This window comes from Carettochelys insculpta, chromosome 30 (assembly GCF_033958435.1).
Source record: "Carettochelys insculpta isolate YL-2023 chromosome 30, ASM3395843v1, whole genome shotgun sequence".
Classification (NCBI taxonomy): Eukaryota; Metazoa; Chordata; order Testudines; family Carettochelyidae; genus Carettochelys; species Carettochelys insculpta.
In genome coordinates this window covers 13,608,145-13,627,918 of record NC_134166.1, presented here as the reverse complement: position 1 = coordinate 13,627,918, position 19,774 = coordinate 13,608,145, and the positions used below count along the sequence as shown (strand labels likewise).

Here is a 19,774-nt window from a genome sequence, read left to right as displayed (position 1 = left end):
GCTAGTGGATCCAGAGCAGCACCACAGCAAAGAAAAACACGAGACCCGACCTCCCTCTCCCTGCCCCAGGCTGGGCCCAGACAGCTTCCTCTGTCACCAGCCAGTGAAAGCATCCAGACCCACATGTCCACTCAGTGCAAGGGAGCAAACCTCCCTGCTCTAACCACTAGCCCCCACTCCTCTCCAGAGCAGAGGCGAGAACCCAGGAGTCCTGGCTGAACCAGAGGTTATGCTGGGAGCACAGGGTTGTGCTCAACCAGGTAGGCTACTGCAGGCCAGGTACGGCCCAAAGGCTGGCCTGACCCCACCGGGAACAGAGCGGGGTCTAGTGGTTAGAGCACTAATGTTATTACTGATTAGCTATGTATAGATAAATATAACTAATCAGAGATGCTGCGGGAGCCAAGCCACTGCCAGCCAGGCCTGATGGTGATCAGCGTGGTGGAGAAGGACATGGGCTTACCTGGCCTGGATGGATGAGATCAAGGCCGACCCTGAGCAGACGGATGAACGCAGACACCTTGCACTGTATTTTCCTCAGCCTCTGCGACTTGCACAAGGCCGGGGCCAGCCCTGAGGCCTAGGCCAGAATCCAAGAGCTGAGGACACAGATCAGTGCCCGGTCAAGTGAAAAGTGCTAGGAGCTGCACGTCTTGTGCCAGGCTCCATCCCACCACTGAGGGAAACTTCCACTGAGATCCCCAGGGTGCCAGCTGCAAAGTAACAGAAGGATTTGGGAGAGCTAGGAATAGGATATGGGGCCTTGCCCCTCTAGCAGGCACCAGCTCTGATCCTATCTGAATGGCTATGTGGCAATTAACTGCCCCTCTAGGGCAGGTGCCCACCCCAGCCCATGGGCATTGCCACCAGCCCCAGCAGAGAGGCCAAGAGCTAAATACAGGATGGTGCTGAATGCCCTTTCCCTGCATCTGCAGAGCACAGAGACCACCTGGCAGAGGCATGTGGGGCAGGGTCGGAGGAGTCTGCGTGGGTATTTCAGAGCAAGTGCCTGGGAGACAGGGAGAATCCCCCATTCTCTGAGCACTATAGGGGACATGACACACACACTAGGACATATCTACTTGCCTGAAAAGGCCAGAAGTCAGCAGATCCACCCTCTTCTGGTAGTTTCAGTATCAACAGGCTCCAGGGTGGGACTGGATTTTTTATAGAAATCCACCTACAAGGGGAGAGATTTGTAAATATTGGAAATGAATATATCTGTCTTACTATTAATTATTTGTTTTGCTTTAGTTCCTTAGAGTCTGGGTCCTGGGGGCTGACCCTGGTGCCTCAGCATGGTGCGAGGGGCTGCTGTGCTGCAGGGAGCGGGTTCTCCCCGGCAGGCAGGGCTGGTGCCAATGGCCCAGGGCAGTGTTATGGGGCAAGGCAGGGGGGTGATTATATGATTGCACGCAAGGGGAGATATTGTCCCATTTAGGTAAAGGACTCTTTGGATGGGGGCTGCTCCCTCTACCCTGCCCCCCACTACTCCCCATGTGCCTTTGGGGACTCTGTCCTGTGCCCTTGTCCTTATCTCAACACTCCAGGTCAAACCATTCTCCCCACCTTTCCCCCCATGTTAGGAGAGTCCAGCCCCAGTTCACCTCCAAACACCTGGTACCCCACCTTGGTCAGCCTGGCACCCCCTCACTCCTCGCTTCCCCAGAGACTGCAGGTGGGATGTATGTGTACACGGCAGGGGGAGATATCCATGGGGGCAACTGTCCCTCCGCAGAGGACTGAGACGCAATTACCCCCCACTGAACCCCAGCTCTCCTCTTGCTACACACTGTACCCCAACACCCCCCACTGCTGCCCCACTGCTGCCCCAGCCCCCTGCTCGCTGCATTCCCCATTGCTCTGTGTTAAGGGCCTGAATGCCCTTCCAGAGCAGTCCCGATCCTTGTGCACACGCCCCCAAGGGGCCTGATCCTGGCCACACACTGCCCCCCAGCAGCGGACCGCCCCCCTTGCCTCCCCCACTCAGCATCTTCTGGGCTACCCAAGGGGCCCAATCGGGAGAAGCAGAGCAGAGCCCACGCCCCCTCCCGCTAAGCCCCGCCCCAAACCCGCATCAGCCCCCCCTCCGCATCCTAGTAAGCCCCGCCCATCGACCCCACCTTCCTCGTCAGGCCCCGCCCCCATGCTCTAAGGCCCGCCCCGCTTCTCACAAGCCCCGCCCCCTCCAGGCCCCGCCTCGTCTCGTGGCGGCCGCCGAGACGGTTTGGGGCGTGCGGGGAATGGAGGGAACGAGCGGGGCCGCCCGCAGCGCGGGGTGAGAGGGGGGGCGCTGCCCCACGGCCCCACTGGTCCCCCCCCGCCCCACGGCCCCTGCCTGCCGGGTCCCCCTGTGTCCCCTCCCCCTCTGCCCCCCGACCTCCCCCAGTTCCCCACCCGCCGTCACACTGACTTCCAGGCCCCCAGATCGGCGTCCCCAGGGCTCCCCCCTCTGCCCCAAAGCCCCCCCAGGCCCCCCTCTGCCCCGCGGCCCCCTGGGACCCTGCTATATCCCCTGCCCCCATGGCGCCCCCTCTGCCCCACATCCTTTCGGGTCCTCCCACCCTCACACACACCCCCGAGCTCCCCGCCCCGGAGCCCTGTGCCCCCACAGACCCTGTGGAGCCCTCCTCTGCCCTGTGGCCCCCCAAGAGTCCCCACCCCATGCAGAGACCCTGAGCCCCCCCATGCTAAGACCCCCCACCCCACCAGTTCCACGCCATGGACAGTCCTGCCCCCCATGGGACTCCTCTTCTGCCCCACCCAGAGACCTCCCCACAACCCACCCTCTGCCCCCCCAGCCCACTGTGGGATCCTCTCCGCCCCATGGCCCCTGGGAGCCCCAGCCTCACAGAGACTCTTGGAACTACCCTCAGCTCACATGGTCCCACCCTCTCTTCCACAGATGCTCCCCTCTGACCCACCCACAGACCCGCCCCAGCCTGGGACCCACCTCCACCCCATTGCATATACCCCTCACCCGGGGGCTCACTCAGCACCCTATAGACCCCTGCCCAGCTTGGAGAACTTCCTCCAACCCACAGACACCCCTATGGGGCCCCCTAGCTGGGGAATCCCCCTGATGGAACCCTCCCTTTGGCCCCATAGGCTCTCAGGCGCTCGTGTCCCCTAGTCAGGCCCCCCCATGGGAGCCTTCATTTCCATAGCCCCCCCACAGGAGCCCCAGACCCCCATAGGAGTTCCTTCCACCCCGTAGACTCCTCAGCATCCCGTGGGACCCTCCTTCCATCCAACACACCACATATCCCCTTGGGGCCCCCATCCTCCCAATGCACACCCCTTTCCATCCCATAAACCCACCAGCCTGCATGGTACCCACCCCATCTCAGAGCCCCTGCAGTTCTGCACAGGGTGCCAGCCAGGGATGCCTGTAGATGCCCCTCCATGGGATCCTTCCTCCACCCCCATAGTGCCCCACAGCCAGGGACTGTCTGCCGTGGCCCCGTGTTCCCCAACCTCCCCATGGGAACTCCCCCGCCTCGTAGGCCCCACAGCCACACATCTCCAGCCCCCCAGACCTCCCGATCCCCATGGGAGCCCCCATCCAGCTCCTTGCAACCCTACCAGGGATCCCTGTCCCACTTGAGAGAGACCAGCCAGGCCACTGCCCCCTCAGAGCACCCCATCTGCTGCCCCTCCAGCCCCATAGGGAACCCACATCCCACCAGGGGGTCTCCCTGCTGCCCAGTGCACAACCCCCCATGGCCACCCTCTTCCTCTCCAAGTCCTTCCTGCCCCCCAGCCCCCAAGTGGGGGGGCATATCCCTCTGACCCCCTTTTCTGTCCCCCTACAGCTCCCCCAGCCCCACGGAGCCGCCCGCCTCGGACCAGACTGCGCTGGAGAAGATGCCTGTCCTACCCTCTGGCCCCGCCCCTGTCTCCGGCCCACCTTGGGTCCTGGGTCGCCCCTCGGCCGGCGCCCTCTCCTCCATCACGGTGCCCATCCGACTGGACGCCCTGTCCTACCTGCTCAACAGCGCCCTCCTGGGGGCCTACACGGCCTTGCCCCAGGCACCCCTCTATGGCAGCCACGGAAGGCCTTCCCAGCATGCCATGGGCTGCAGGTGCCAGGCACACCCCTGCTGTGCCATGCTGCCGGCTTGTACCAACCTACAGCAGGCTCAGGGGAGGTGCTGTGGGGCCAGCGCCGTGGGGCAGAGCAGCGCCGCCTGCTCCCAAGAGCTCTCCGTGGTCCGCAGAGATTGGCCAGGCTCCTCTCCCAGACAGGACCACCGAGGGTCCCCAGCCCTGCGAGGCTGGGGGGAGTACCGCCAGAAGGATTCCGGTCGGCCCTGGGCGGGGCAGAGGCCATGGGGCAAGGCAGACTCTGCCCCCTGGAGGGCTGGGCAGTGGGGCTCCAGCTCCAGGATAGCGTCGGGTTCGGATTATGCAGCCAGGAAGCGGTACCAAGAGGGGCGCCCGTGGGATGTGCCGGGGGCCAAACGATGGTCTAGCAGGTGCCCCGAGAGAGAGAGGTCTGCTGCAGGGGAAACTGAGGCAGCCAAAGCCACTGGGGAAGATTGGGAGGCAGATTCCAGGACATCCGCCGCCCCAGGGCGCATGGTGGAGAAAGCTGGGTCTTCCCAAGCGGCCTTGCTGGCAGCCCAGGATGGAGAAGACTGGGAAAAGGAGTACGAAGAGGCCCCCAAATCAGCACCAGGGCTTCCCCCTCCTGGTGCGGGGCCCTCAAAGGTTCAGCAGGTCTCCAGCCGGGAGCAGACAACGTCCCCTCCAGCGAGCGAGGCCGGCGCCTTCTCCAGCTATCTCCAGAACCTCTTCTGCGACCTGCCGGGGGGCCCCAGCGCCGTCCCCCTGCCCGGCCAGGAGAGTGAGCCCCAGGGGGGTGCCGCTGACAGCAGGCCGCCAGCCCCAGGAGGAGGCCCATATGGCTGCGGGTCAGCCGGGCCCAGCAAGGTCGCAGCCCAGCGTGCTGACCCCTCCTGAGCCACCACAGGAACCAGGAGAGCACGGGAGCATGGGTTGGGCCTCAGTTTCCCAGCAAACAGCCCATCTGTGACCAGCTCCATGGAACGCGGCCTGGAGGCCCCAGCCCTGGCGGGGGACAAGTTCAGCCAAGGCCGCGTTATCTTTCTTCCCTTTGTTTCTGCTGCTTTCTCCTTCCAGCTGTTGGCCCATGGTCCACTCTTCCAACCCGCTGCCCCATAATCCTCCATTCCTGGCCCCCACCCTGACTGGTCCCCCCATAATCCTCCATTCCTGGCCCCCTCTCCGACTGGTCCCCCCATAATCCTCCATTCCTGGCCCCCACCCTGACTGGTCCCCCCATAATCCTCCATTCCTGGCCCCCAACCTGACTGGTCCCCCCATAATCCTCCATTCCTGGCCCCCTCCCCGACTGGCCCCCCAAAATGTTCCATTCCTGGCCCCCACCCTGACTGGTCCACCTATAATTCTCCATTCCTAGCCCCCACCCTGACTGCCCCCCCCAATCCTCCATTCATGGGGCCTCTCCCCGACTGGTCCACCCATAATCCTCCATTCCTGGGGCCTTTCCCCAAGTGGCCCCACCATAATCCTCCATTTCTGTACCCATCCCAACTTGTCTTCTACCCATAATCCCCCATTCCTAGCCTCCTACCCGGGATGCTCCGACCCCCGCCACACAAGTCCCCTACCCATGACCCTCCCTAGCCCTCTGCCTGTGACCACCCACCCTGAAACAAGCTTTTTCCTATGATCCTCCCTCCCAGACCTCCACCCGAAAGAAACCCACCCCCAGCCCTCTGTTCCCACCTCCTGAGTCTTTGTCCAAAGCTTTTCCTGTTGATTTTGAGTTCAAAATGACCAGAAACTGGTTTTTGCCGAAAAGCCCCAGATGGAGCCAGAAATCTGTGGCTGTGTCTTTTAATTTGTAACTTTCCAAACCGTGGGTAAGAAACCAACCCCGGGCTCAGCTCCAGTCCGGTTCCAGGGGGTTCCTCGCGAATGGTTTGTAACTCAAACATTGGCCTTTTCTGCCTCGTTAGAAACCGAGACTCGAAAGAGTCGCCCCTGTACCCATTCTGCAGCTTAACGGTGTGGTTTGCATCTTTGGAAATCCCCAGGCAGGCTGTGAGCAGGTGTGTGCCGCTCTTGCAGGGCTCGAAAGTGAACGAACTCCACAAGATCAGGGCTAGCGTTTGTAATGTCAAAGGTCTGGGGACTCCCCGGAGATGCACCCCCCCGATATTCTGGGTACTTTTACCATCTCCCCCTCATTTTGTATCATCACCTCTGGAGTCTGTGGTGGGTGGTTTCCTCTCCAGGTTTAAAAGCACCATAGGAGCCAGACGGGTTCTGAGTCTTGGCAGAGCTCAGGCCCTGCCTGTTAAATTGCGTTTCCAAAGAGTTTGGTTGTGAGTTATTCGAAGAAGTTGAAACATTTCCCTGGGGAGACTTAAAAGTTTGCAGGGGGCTCTGTGTAACTCTGTTTTGATCCTGGGGCGAGAGGGTGGGGCTGAGCGCTGGGCCAGATCTCTAAGTATGGTCGATTGATGGCTAAAATCTCAACGTTAGTTAATAAATGTTTCTCTCGGACGTAGAGAGAGTGCAAAGTTGAACCACGTCTTGCTTACGCTGCGTATGTCCTCCCGGCCGTGTAGCTTCTGCCCGTTGCAAAGTGGTGGATATGACTTACCGCATTTATGGTTCTGAAATGTCATTGCTTCTGGAGCTCTGCCTTCGTGGTAAGGGCTCCTACTCCGGTTTCAGTGCTATTTCAGTGGGACCTGGCGGGTCTGTGCCTCATTGGAGTGGTAATAGGAATTTGCCTGTACAGTGCGTGTAGCCCCGGCGTAGATGACCTATTTAGCCCCGAGAAATTGTATGGCTGTGATCTGTGTGCAAAACGATCCCACCCACTCGCCCCCAGAGCATTTCCATGCCATTCAAATGGCAAATTTGAATGATTGCAAATGTATCCCAGAGTAATTAACGTCACGCACCGAGCCCTGTCTGGGGCGCTCTGAGGATGCATTTCAGCCTGACTTGTTGCGTATGTGACAGAAATGCATTGGGAGGACTTCACAGCGTGTCAGAGACGTGTATGTTGCGTGGATGGTCTGTTGTGGGGCCCTCTGGCAGGCGATGAAACAGCTGGCCTGGAAGAGGACAAAGGTGACTCTCACTGATTGCAGGTGGCAGAGCCGTGCAGTCTGTCAGCTCTGCCGTTGGAGGGTACAGCCCAGAGAAGTTACACCAGCCCCTGAGATGCACGCTGATGCTGTGTGATGCAGAGAAATGATATTGTGTGTGCGTCTCTGCTCAGCGGCGGCTGTGCAGGAACAACCGGGAGTGGTGGTGTCGGGTTGTCACATGGGGGTGGTAATTTTAACACTGGGCCTGAGACAGTCACCTTGAAAGCAGCTCTCAGCGCCTTTGGGGTGCGTGAAGTCCCAGATGTTTGAGAAATCCTTAGCACCTGTGTGCGCGTCCCCGCAAGAAATAGCCCCGGATCTTTGGGGTGATTGCCCAGGCGCTGAAGGGGGCACCTGGTGGTGAGCAGGGCCAGGAGCACATCCCTCTGGGTGGGAGAGTGGAGCACCAGAAGCCTGGGATGCGGAGGCCAAGACCTGGCTGGGACCTGGAGGGCAGGCAGCTAGCACGTGAATACCAGCCGGGTGCTCTCAGGGGGAAGAGTGACAAATACAACTTCGGCCACGATTCAGCGGTTGTGAATAAAAGTGTTGTTTGTGCTTCGGCCATGTTGATTCAGCAGTTGTGAATAAAAGTGTTGTTTGTGCTTCGGCCGTGTTGATTTTCAGTGATTTCGTTGTGCTGTGCCTTTGCCGGGTTGGGGAACGGGGCATGGGGCTCTTTCCCACTAGGGGCACCAGCTCCGAGCCAGCCTGGGGGTGGGGAACTGGCTCAGTCCGTTGGGCTGGGGCTTCAACAGCAGTGGGCTTCCTGGTACGGCTGGCCGTCTTTGGGTGAGAGATGGGACACCTCCGTCACTGCACGGGTGGCTTTGCACAGCCGGGTGACACGCAAGGGGGGGGAGGAAATGAGGGGTACCAGGATATCCTCACCCCAGAAGCAGCTGCAAGTCAGCAAGAGAGCTCTTATAAACAGCCGCTGCGTTGCACCCCAGAGGTGGCTGCATCTTGGCACCCGGTGAGGTTCCTGTGTGATCCCCAGATGCCCAGCTTCCTCCCCCACTGCTGTCCTGGGAGGCCCTGTCCAGCCGCTCCTGGCTCTCAATGGAACCGGCCGAGTCATCAGGTTGCATTGAGCCTCCGGCGCAGGATTGCTGGGACTGCAGATCTCAGCCTTCTGGAAGCTCCTGCCCCTGCCCCCAGCCTGGCAGGGGCATGAAGGGATTTGCCGGCCACCGCAAACTCCCTGTGGGCGATGGGGAGAGCAGAGGGGCAGCTCTTCTGGGCCGTGCGGAGCAGAGAGCCGGGCGCTGGGGGTGGCACAGGTAGGGGCCATCGGCCAGGGGGCACTGCCCTGTGGACACAGGGACCCACCCCCGGGCTCCCCCTCTGACCTGGGAGCAACCACAGGCACACCCACCAGGCCCAGCTCAGCGAACCGCCAGACACGCACTCACTGTCCCTGAGAACCACCCTCCTTCCACCCCCTGTGTGCATAGTGCCACCCTCACCCCTGCATTGCTGAGTTACTCCCCTCCCTGAGCCGGGGCGAGATCCCAGCCCCCCCAGCTCCGACCACTAGTCCCCACTCCACTCCCTGAGCCGGGGCTAGATCCCAGCCCCCCCGGCTCTGACCACTAGTCCCCACTCCCCTCTCTGAGCCAGGGCTAGATCCTGGACCCCCCCCCCAGCTCCGACCACTAGACCCCACTCCCCTCTCTGAGCTGGAGCGAGATCCCAGCCCCCTGGCTCCGACCACGAGACCCCATTCCCCTCTCTGAGCCAGGGCTAGATCCCAGCCCCCCGGCTCCGACCACTAGACCCCACTCCCCTCAGAGCTGAGGCAGAGCCCAGGCATCCTGGCTCCCACCCCCGACTCTACCCTTGTGCCGTCTGCAGGCTCCAGCAGGATGTACAGCTTCATGGCAGGGGGCCTTTTCTGTGCCACGGTCGGGAACATCCTGCTGGTGGTTTGCACAGCCACCGACTACTGGATGCAGTATCGGCTCCAGGGGGGCCTGGCCCACCAGGGCCTGTGGCGGTACTGTCTGGCAAGCAAGTGCTACATGCAGACCGAGAACATCGGTAAGGACCACTGGGGGGCGCTGTGCTGCAGGGGGCAGGGTGGGACGCTCCTCCGCAGGCTGGCCTGGCCCCCATGTGGCAATAGGGGCGCTGGGCTCCCAGAGGCTCTACCCTTTCCTCTAAGAGGTGGGCTTGAACCGGGGGCCCAGCCCCAGCTGGGGTGATTCCATTCAGCTGCCCTAAATCCTCCCTGCATTGTACTGAATCATTTTGAATTAAACAGCCCCTGTGCCCTGCCTCAGAGGTGGCTGCATCTCAGCCCCAGCTGAACCGTTCCCCTGCTGCCCTGTCCTGAGGTATCTGCATCTCCATAGTGGGCAAATCAGCCCTGTCTGGTGTTACCTGTGGCTGTCTCTCAGCTCTCCCACCCCAGAGGCAGCAGCATCTCTGTCCCAGGACAGCCAGCCCTATGCAGTGTTGTGTGTGGCTGTTACCCAGCTCTCCCACCCCAGAGGCAGAAGCATCTCTGCTCCAGGACAGCCAGCCCTAGGCAGTGTTATGTATGGCTGTTACCCAGCTCTCCCACCCCAGAGGCAGCTGCATCTCCATCCCAGGAGACCCAACCCTTTGCAGCGTTATGTGCTGCTGTTCCCAGCTGCCATGCCCAGAAGTGGGTGCATCTTTGTGCTGGATGAACCACCCTCCTCTGGGCAGGTTCTGAGTGTTTTCTCCCCGGTGCTCTAGCCTACTGGAATGCCACCCGGGCCTTCATGATCCTCTCGGCCCTGTCGTGCTTTGCTGGCATCATCACAGGCATTTTGGCCTTTGCCCAGCCCTCCACCTTCGAGAGATTTAACCGGTCGTTTGCTGCTGGGATCATGTTCTTCATCTCCAGTAAGTGTCTCCTCGCTGCCGTGGCTACAAGCCAAAGGGGAGGAGTGGGGTCTAGTGGTTAGAGCAGGCAGGGGGGAAGGCTAGTTGTCAGAGTGGGGCTGGGAGCCAAGACGTCTGGGTTCTCTCCCTGGCTGTGGGAGGGGAGTGGTGCCTAGTGGTTAGAGCTGGGGGGGGGTGTGGGGCTGGGAGCCAGGATTCCGAGTTCTCTCCCTGGCTCTGGGCCAGGCACAGAGGCACCTCTGGCCCCTCGTCCTGCCATTGGTCTCTGTCCTGCTCCAGCTCTGTTCGTCCTCCTGGCCATGGCTGTCTACACCGGCGTCACCGTCAACTTCCTCGGCAAGCGGTTCAGCGACTGGCGCTTCTCCTGGTCGTACATCCTGGGCTGGGTCGCGCTGCTCATGGCCTTCTTCGCAGGTACGGCTCCCCACCAGCCCTGGGGGAATGGTCCAGCAGTGGGGCCCTGCCCTTGGGGGGCTGGGGTGTGTGGAATAGGAGCCTTTTCACTTCACCCTGTCATTCAGCTTGTTTCACATTCCCTGTCCAAGAAGACGTGCTCTGACCACTAGTCCCCACCCCCCTCCCAGAGCCAGGGAGAGAACTCAGGAGTTTGGCTCCCAGTCCTGCCCAGCTCTAACCACTAGGTCCCACTCCCCTCCCAGAGCTGGGGAGAGAACCCAGGAGTCCTGGCTCCCAATCCCACCCTCTGCTCTAACCACTAGGCCCCAGTCCCCTCCCACAGTCAGGGGAAGAACCCAGGAGTCCTGGTTCCCAGTCCCCAACCCCCCCGGCTCTAACCACTAGGCCCCACTCCCCTCCCCAGAGCTGGGGACTCAATCCAGGCGCCCCGATCCTGCGGTGCTATTGAGCAGAGCCTCTCTCTCGCCCGCAGGGATATTTTACATGTGTGCGTACCGGATGCATGGATGCCAGCGTACAGCTGAGACGTGTTAGGCCCTCAGCTGCGCCGCTGTGGTGAATCAACAGACAGCTGCATCTCGGGGCGAGAGCCCCCTCCTACCCCACCCCACCCCCTGCCCCAAGCAAAGGCCTTTCATTCATCCTCACCCTCCACGCCAGCTTCCCTCTTGGATGAGAGCTTTGCCAGATAAACCTCCCTCTGGTGCTGGACGGAACCAGAGCCGGCCCCCTGCCCCTGCAAGCTGCAGAATCAAATCTGACAGAGGCAAGCATCGGTCGCCCTGTGCTGTGCAGCCTGGGGAAACTGAGGCACGGGACAGCTGTGCTGGGCATTGGAACCCAGGAGTCCTGAGGCCACCGTCCTTTGCCTGGAACCAGCACTAGGGCACCACGGCTCTGGCTGAGTGCCCCCGTCAGCCTCCAGGCCATGAGGTTACTTTGGGCACCGGCATCCAGCCCCCTCCTGGGCAGCTCTAGCAGAGCTGTTCTGGCCCTTAGATCCTTCGGGGTGGCCACCCCAGCCCTGCTCTTCGGGGGTCCCACAGCAGCTGCCTCACCCGTCCCAGGACCAGAGGGGCCCCAGGCAGCCTGAGGGATTACTGGGGGGGGGCCCTCGGGCAGCCACCCCAACCATCCTAGGGATTGGGCTGACCTGGGGCAGGCGGCGGCAGCAGCAGCAGCAGGGGTCACTCCTCTTGCCCTGTGGCCTCCCTGCCCGCTGAGCCCCACTTCTCTGGGTGGTGGGGGGAGGCAACCCCCTGCTGCCAGCTGCATCCTGCCCAGGTAACCCCCAGCCAGGCTGGAGACAAGGCAGGGGAGGGTGGGGGCGCTAGAAGCCAGCTGGCTCCCAGCTGAGGCAGTAGAGGAGACGCCTTCTTTCCTTATGTGATCCGGGTGCCACCACGCTGGGCAGCGACCTGTGGCCAGTGAGTGTGTGGGTGACACCTGTGCTGGGGGGCACTGGGGTGGGGGTTGCTCTGGGCCCTGTTTTCTCCCCTCCCAACTGGGTGGCTCCGGCTCCCACCCCGGCGGTGAGAGGGGGGCTGGTCCCTGCTGGTGCCCCAAGCCAGGCCCTCTAGTGATCTCCTGGTTCACAGCGCTCGGGGCGGGGGGTGGGGCTGGGGCTTCAGCCTAGGGGCAGAGGGAAGGGGTGCAGTGGGGCAGGCAGGGCGGGGGTAGGGTGGGGCCTGTGGCAGATGTGGGGGGGGGCACACCCCTGCTAGAGACAGCCCTGAGTGTTGGCTCAGGCAACCAAGCAGCAGGAACCGTAGTTTCACAGTTGTGCATGACTTTGCTTTTCACGCAGCCATAGTGCTGGATTTCCCCGCTTCATCTTTCCGGGTTTTAACCTGAGAGAATAAAGGTCCCGAAAGCACTTGGCTCCTTTGTCGATTTCTACCCACACAATCACTTGCCCGAAGGGCTTCAAAGCCCTGCGTGGTTTTCCAGCACCCGGCAGTGTGTGTCATTCGCCCGCGGCCTTCCCGACGCTTTTTCATTTCCGAGATTGTTTGGGTCCAAGGCGGGAGAGCTCCCTGAAAGCAACTTACACGGTGTCAGGTGCCAGCGAGGGATTCAACTGAAATCATTAGCATTTGATGATCCTTATTTTGTATTTTCATAGCATCTAACACCTGCCGTCATGGACCAACGTGTGCACATATTACATTTCCTTTCATTTAAATAAGTTTTTAAGACACCTAAGTGGCCCAATGCCAAAATGGCGTTACGTACTGGTGCATAAACTGTCACCAACAGGGACGAAACTTCCTATTTTATTCTGTTGCTGAAGCTGGACGTTTTCTTTGTGATGAACGACCATTTGAAATCCTTGGAAGCTCATCCGTTTGAAATCCTTTCTGTTCACTTGCCTGGATTTTTCTTACAGAATTCTCTCCAGCCATCATTTTCTCCCCGCCCCACTACTGGAATTTGTGGCTTTTAACAAAGAAAAAAATCAAACCATTTCCCAAAACATTCAGAACGTGACTTCCTATGGTGTAAAATTGAAGCTTGCATTGATATATGTGACATTGATTATTTTAATAAGTTTTCAGCTGGTTTGATTTAGGCTTTTAATAGCTACGACGTAGCACCACATACCGCACGGACGTATTTTGGAATGTTGCTTTCGCAGGAAATATTCAGATTTTGGCTTTTTGCTCCCCTTGGGAACAAGTGAAATTCCTGCAGAGTAGAATTTCCAGCCTGCTGCTCAGCCCTGGGGTCGAACTCCTGCTGGAATAATCCCTGAGGTTTTTGCACTGTGGTACGGAGGTTTTCGGATATACAATAAAAGCTAAGGAAGGGTGAATGTTTCCAATGTGCTAAGTCATGTTTAGAAGCCGGCACTCCTTTGAGGATTTAAGCCACAGGGGTTTCAGTCCTGGGATAATTAGGTACCTTGCTCATTGGGGTTCTGTGGAAAATTATATCCCAGATCTTGGTGAGTGACATCTTTAAAAAGGGTCAGGCCTCTGCTAAGATGGGGTGGTACATTTCTGTCAGTCAGTCACACATCAGAACTCCACTAGACAAGGCAGAGTGTCTGTATGTGGCAAGCCATTTAGTTGCACTGCAGACATCAGGCCTGGACCAGAGGTGGGCACAAACAGCAGGTAGCCAACCCCCCACTTGGGAATCACAGCCCAGCCCCTGAAGCCTGGGACCCAGGAAGTGACCGGGCCTGTGACAGCTGCAAGCCAAAGCCCAGACAGATTGTAAAATCGCCCACCGAAGACCCGGCAGAGGGGGGGTAGATAACATAGCGTCTTGGGCGTGAACCTCAGCAACCCGCTTGGATGTTGTGATGGAGTGGGGGATACCTGTGTGTATGTGAGTGGCTCACAGAGGGTGGGGGGCTCCTGCTGAGGGTAACCTTGATGACCAGGTAACACCTTTGTACTGCAGACAAAGGAGGAGGTGGAGCCTGAGGGGTTTGAATTGGAACTGGGATTTGGGAAGCAGTTAGTCTGGGCTGAGGGAGAGCGAGACAAAGGAGGGGGCAAGGCCCCGGCTCTGGGGGCCCCTCGGGGCCTCCTCTCCTCAACATGGATGGGACTGGCTGTCTCTGCCTGCTGTACTGACTCCTCTGTACGATGCTGTGTCCTGTCGGCTAATAAACCCGCTGTTCTCCTGCTGAGTGAGAGACTCTCCTGCCTGCGGACAGGGTGCAGAGCTTGGGGAACCCCAGAACCCCATCACAGATGTCACCCCCTACCCCCCACCCTCTTTGTTCCATGGAGGTGACAGGGCCTGTTCTCAGAGCTGCTCATCTGGTGGGCGACTCCCTGGTGGAAGGTCCCACATCCTCACGTGCCCCCCCGACTGTGCAACAAAAGAATCCCGGGTTCTCTGGCTGTGAGAGGGGAGTGATGCCTAGTGGTCACTGCAGAGTAGTTGCAGAAGCCAGGACTCCTGGGTTCTCTCCCCAGCTCTGGCAGGGATGTGGGGTTCAGTAGGTCTAGGGGGGGGTCTGGACTCCTGGGTTCGCTCCCTGGGGATTCCCTTGGAAGCTGGCAGGGAGGGGCTGGTGCTTGGGTGGGGGACCTGCGGGGCAGCCAAGGGCGAGGGCCAGTGGTGGGGAGCCGCGAGCTGCAAGGAGGAACTGACACAGAGGATGTGGGGATGGTGCAATGAGCCCTTGGCGCATCCCTGCCCCTCCCAGGAGCTCACGGGTGGCAGAAGGCCCTGGAGGGGCTGTCGGCTCGGCAGTGGGGCAGGCCGGGCAGGAGCTCACCCTACGCGGGAGCAGGCCAGGCAGCGCAGGTGAGGGGGTTCTGGGAGGAGAGTCATTGAGAGAGAGACCCTGGGCTGCCTGTGTGTCTGTCTGGCCCCAAACCCTGCCTGTGCCTGGCCATCCCCAAAGGAACCCCCATCTGTCCCTCTCTTTGCCCCTGCGCCATCCGTCCATCCCTCTGTCCCCTCACCCCTCTGTCTGTCTGTCCATCCGTCCACCCTCTTATCCCCTAACATACCTCTGGCTGTCTCAGCTTCACCCATCCCATCAGGCGCGGCTCTGTCCGTCTGTCTGTCCGTCCAGCCCCAAACCCCTGCCTCCACCTGGCCACCCCCAAACAACCCTCCCTAACCCTCCGTCCTCCATCCCTCTGTCTGTCTGTCTGTCCCGGCTCTGTCCATCCGTCCCATCACACACTGCTCTGGCTGTCCAGCCAGCCCCAAACCTCTGCCTCTGTCTGTCTATCAGCAAATGGAGCTAACCTCCATCTGTCCCCTTGCCCCCGGCTCTCCAGCCCAGCTCCAGCTGACCGTCCGTCCCTCACACCCCTCTGTCTGTCTGTCCATCTTTGCACCACCACCCTGACTCCCTAAGCTGCGGGGTTCACCACCCCTCACCTACACGCAGGCCACAGCGGGTCTGGCTGGGCACCGGGCAGGGGTGGGATGGGTGTCGGGGGAGGCAGACGGTTCCTGTTTCCTGCTCTGTGATGGGCTGGCACAGGGCCCCACGTCTGGCCTGGCTTCTTCCCTGCCCCCCACCCTCCGAGCACCCCACGCTGCGTGTCAGCCCTCATGGGCAGGGCCCCACCCCGCTGACGGCACCGTCACAGAAGGCTTTGTTACCCGCACAACCCTCATCCCTTCCACACCCAGGGACACACACCCCTTTACCCAAGTCATAAGGCTCAAGGCGTGACCCTCTTCCTTTACACTCCGCCTTAGCCAGTTCCCAGGGCTCAGGGCATAATTCCCTGTGGGGCTGCAGGATCTGCGCCACTGAAAAAGCCTGACAGTCATATTCTTATTCTCTGCTTATTTACAATTAACAAGACAGCAGAACTCATGCTAAGCAGTCAGCGTCATGCTCACCTGTCCTGCTAAAGGCAGGCAGCCTGCCCCTGTCGGGACAGACGCTAAGGCTGTGGATGATGGTTGCTGCACCTCAGGGTTTTGGGGGGTCTTGAGGGGTGAGTCCTCCTTAACGTGTTCCTTCTCCCCTCTCCCTTGATGTTCTGTTCTTCTTTCTCCCTCCTCTTTCCTTTCTTGGACCCCAGTTTTAGTAGTATCAGAGAGGTGGCCGCGTTAGTCTGTATCTTCAAGAACAACAAGAAGTCCTGTGGCACCTTAGAAACTAACAGATATTTTGGAGCGTAAGTTTTCGTGGGCAAAGACCCGCTTCATCAGATGCGTGAGGTGGTGAGGGATTCAGAGGGGTATTTAAAAAGGGGATCCCAGTAAAAGGGAGGGCTGGAGCTAACCAGGCTTATTCAGTCAGGGTGGAAATGGCCCAGGATCAGTAGCACACATCAAGAGAGGAGAAAACGAGTCAGATCAGTGGGAGGATGTGGTGCATTGGCAGCTGCTAACGTGGAGGTTGTGATGGGGTTCAGGGGTCCCCAAGCACTGCACCCTGGCCGCAGGCAGGAGTGACTCTCACTCAGCAGGTAGAACAGGAAGTTTATTAGGCGACAGATGCCCAGTTTCTCACAGAAGAGTCAGTGCAGCAGTCAGAGACAGTCATTCCAACCCGTCCTGGGGAGAGGAGCCCGAGGGGGGCCCCTCTGGGGTGTAGCTTCCCCCTCACCTGGCTGGCTGCCTTCCAGCTCCCTCTTCCCCGCCAGCTTCTAACTGCTGCCTCCGATTCAAAACCAGCTCGGCTCCTCCCTCCTCTTTGTTCAGGGCAGAGGTGTTACCTGCCAGCCTAGGTTATAGCCCCAGGGTCATCCTTAGCCACTGGGAGCTGCTCTGTTTGTCTCACACATCCAGCCTGAGTCTCAGACATACACTCCCCCGACTCCATTACAGAGGTGGGAACACACAGGGCAGAGAAGCTCTTTTTGCAAGGGGCCAGCCACTCCCAGGCCCTGTTTAATCCCTGGTTGTTGAAGCCAAATTTGCAAATGAATTGCAGCTCAGAGAGTTCTCTCTCCATTTGATTTTTGAAATGTTTTTGTTGGAGGACGGCTACGTTTAAATCCGTTACCGAGTGTCGGGGGTGATTGACATGTTGTGCTCTCCTACAGGTTTACGTATTTCAGTAGTCGAAACTTGATTCCTGCTTAGCTATACCTTGACCTATTATTTTAGTACAATTTTTACTAACCAATCATAACCCACGGTAACAGAATTACCTACGCAATCATAACCCACCACCGGGCCTGATTTATACTTAACAAAATTATCAGAGAGGTCGCCATGTTAGCCTGTAACTTCGAGAACAACAAGAAGTCCTGTGGCACCTTAGAGACTAACAGATATTTTGAAGCATAAGCTTTCGTGGGCAAAGACCCGCTGAAGCGGGTCTTTGCCCACGAAAGTTTATGCTCCAAAATATCTGTTAGTCTCTAAGGTGCCACAAGACTGCTTGTTGCTAGCAAAATTAATTATCCAGCAGACGGGAGCAATTACAAACCAGAGATTATACAGAAAACTGTAAAAAAGTGAAGCCAATCATCACAGAATGGAGGTTTCACAACTTCAGCCATTGCTAAGTCATTGCTGCCAGATGAAATGCTGTCAACTAAGTTTTCTTTACCCGTCCTGAGATCAGTTTAGCCGTGGGTGGCCCTTGGATGTGGTCTTCTTCTGAACAGGCTGGTGTGACGCTGTTGCGCTGGAATGTAGATGGAAAGTGAGTGTGTGACTTGTAGCTTCACAGTTCACGGCGGCTGCTCTTTAGTTGGGCTGCAGACGAGTTATCGGCCTCTCATATGGGTCGAGAAACCATCTTGGTTTTACTGTTACACCTTGACCTGTCGCACCTCATCAGCACCCAGTCACAAGCCTAACCCGTCTCCTCACATGTCCCCCTTGCACCCGGCTCCTCGCACTTTCCCCCTCACACATCCTGTCCCCTTCTTCCTCGCACATCCTGCCCTGTCCCCCTCGCACATCCTGCCCTGTCCCCCTCGCACATCCTGCTGTGTCCTCCTCGCACACCCTGCCCCATCCCCCCTCGCACACCCTGCCCCATTCCCCCCTGTATGTTCTGCCCCATACATCCTGCCCTGTATGTTCTGCCCTGTCCCCCTTACACACCCTGCCCCATTCCCCTCTGCACATCCTACCCTCTTCCCCTCACACACCCTGCCCCTTTCTTCCTCGCACACCCTGCCCTGTCCCCCCTCACACACCCTGCCCCATTCCCCCTGCATGTCCTGCCCCATCTCCACTTGCACACCCTGCCCTGTTCTTCCTTGCACACCCTGCACCGTACCCCCATACGCCCTGCCCTGTCCCCCCCACACACCCTGACCCGTTCCCCCTACATGTCCTGCCCTGTCCCCCTCGCACACCCTGCCCCATTCCTCCCCTGCACGTCCCCTGCCCCATCCCCCATCACACATCCTGCCCCATCCCCCCTTGCACACCCTGGTGCGTTCCCCCTCGCACACCCTGCCCCGTTCTTCCTTGCATGCACTGCCCCCCTCCCTCCTGCACACCCTGCCCCATCCTTCCTTGCACGCCCTGCCCATTCCCCCTCACACGCCCTGCCCCATCCCTCCCTGCACGCCCCACCCCACTCTTCCCACCCCCACCCTTCAGCTGCTCTGGCCAGGTTTCCCTCTGACTCTCATCACCACCCCAGATCCCAGCGCTGCCCCCCAGTGCTGCCTGCATGATGGTGTCTCTCCGGATCCCCTGCACTGCCCTGGCCCTGCTCAGCCTCCTGCTGCTGCTGGCTGCTCTGGGCACTGACCACTGGCGGGTGAGAACCACCCTTTTGGGGTCCTGCCATGAGGGGCTGTGGAAGAGTTGCCTGAATTCAGTGTGTGAGCAAATTTCTTCAGTATCAGGTAAGGGCAGCTGGGGGCTTCCAGGGATCCCACTGCTCACACCAATGAGCACCACAGGGAAGTTCTGTCCCTGGCCCCAGCAGGGGGTGGGGGCTAAGAGGTGGGGCTGGGAACCAGGACTCCTGGGTTCTGTAACCGGGCTGGTGCAGCGTTGGTTATTTCACCAATACCTTTGCTACAGTCTCTCTAAAGGTCATCAGAGCTTTCATACTGCTGGGCGCAATCATGGGGTCTCTCTCCTGCTTCACTCTATTCGCCTCATTCCTGCGCCCCCAGCTCAGCTTCATGTCCCTGACTCTGCCCTCCTTCCTGAGCAGCTACGGCGCTGGTACGTCTGCTTCACACCCCGGGAACTTGTCTCTCAGCTACGCCCAGCCCCATGGGGCCCCTCGCCCAGGAACCAAGCCACAGCCCCCCCATGCCTGAATCCTGCGCTGGGTGCTGGCGGCTCCCCCTGGGGCTGGGCCAGGGCAGAGCATGGGCTGCACTAAGGGGTGTCTGTGCTGTTCCCTTTGTGCTAGGGCTGTGTGCCCTGATCGCCATGGCCGTGTACACCAGGGAGTTCGCTGCAGCTGTGAATGTCACCGAGGGCCAAGGCACGTTCAGCTGGTCCTTCGGCCTCGGCTGGGCCTCCTTCCCCCTCTTCCTCATCACTGGTGAGTGCAGCAGAGGGGAGTGTCAACAGGCAGCTGCCTCTGGGGTCAGGGGGCAGGGGCTGGCTACGTGGGGACTCCTTGCTCAGTCCTGAGATGCAGCCACCTCTGGGGTGGGGTGCAGGACACCAGCAGATGATGCCTCAGTGGCTGCTTTCAGCGCCTTTCTCTTTTCTCCCGCTAGGTGTGGTGACGCTGGCTGCTCATCGATCGTCCCAGAACTGAGTGCAGGGCCTGTGCTGCTACTCCCTCCCCAGAGCCAGGAGCCAGAGGGACCCTGCGGCAACCTGCAACAGACTCCCCCAACAGTGTGTGTGTGTGTGTGTGTGTGTGTGTGTGTGTCCCAACTGTGTGTGTGTGTGTGTGTGTGCGCGCGCGTGCGAGTCTGTCCCTGCCGCCTGCTGCTGGAAGG

General features: G+C 59.6%; 2 protein-coding genes across 2 annotated transcripts; both read left to right on the top strand.

The window, feature by feature from the left end:
- The first annotated feature begins 9,025 nt into the window (after nucleotides 1-9,025).
- LOC142004049 (lens fiber membrane intrinsic protein-like) lies at nucleotides 9,026-10,985 on the top strand. The gene is made up of 4 exons (XM_074981470.1): nucleotides 9,026-9,200; nucleotides 9,885-10,034; nucleotides 10,314-10,448; nucleotides 10,924-10,985. The coding sequence occupies exons 1-4, from the start codon at nucleotides 9,026-9,028 to the stop codon at nucleotides 10,983-10,985; spliced, it is 522 nt and encodes a 173-aa protein (XP_074837571.1).
- Nucleotides 10,986-14,657: 3,672 nt separating this feature from the next.
- LOC142003988 (protein NKG7-like) lies at nucleotides 14,658-19,733 on the top strand. The gene is made up of 5 exons (XM_074981402.1): nucleotides 14,658-14,720; nucleotides 18,502-18,709; nucleotides 18,891-19,037; nucleotides 19,231-19,365; nucleotides 19,547-19,733. Exons 2-5 carry the CDS (start codon nucleotides 18,532-18,534, stop codon nucleotides 19,585-19,587), a joined length of 501 nt encoding a protein of 166 aa, XP_074837503.1. The 5' UTR covers nucleotides 14,658-14,720; nucleotides 18,502-18,531; the 3' UTR covers nucleotides 19,588-19,733.
- The last annotated feature ends 41 nt before the right edge of the window (nucleotides 19,734-19,774 follow it).

What these genes read in the sequence shown, in the direction of transcription:
- LOC142004049 (XM_074981470.1), top strand. Translation starts at nt 9,026, where the DNA reads ATGTACAGCTTCATGGCAGGGGGCCTTTTCTGTGCCACGGTCGGGAAC. An exon ending in GATCATGTTCTTCATCTCCA is followed by an intron (nt 10,035 to 10,313) that starts GTAAGTGTCTCC and finishes GTCCTGCTCCAG; the next exon opens with CTCTGTTCGTCCTCCTGGCC. An exon ending in GCTCATGGCCTTCTTCGCAG is followed by an intron (nt 10,449 to 10,923) that starts GTACGGCTCCCC and finishes TCTCGCCCGCAG; the next exon opens with GGATATTTTACATGTGTGCG.
- LOC142003988 (XM_074981402.1), top strand. Translation starts at nt 18,532, where the DNA reads ATGATGGTGTCTCTCCGGATCCCCTGCACTGCCCTGGCCCTGCTCAGC. An exon ending in GCAAATTTCTTCAGTATCAG is followed by an intron (nt 18,710 to 18,890) that starts GTAAGGGCAGCT and finishes CCTTTGCTACAG; the next exon opens with TCTCTCTAAAGGTCATCAGA. An exon ending in CCTGAGCAGCTACGGCGCTG is followed by an intron (nt 19,038 to 19,230) that starts GTACGTCTGCTT and finishes CCTTTGTGCTAG; the next exon opens with GGCTGTGTGCCCTGATCGCC.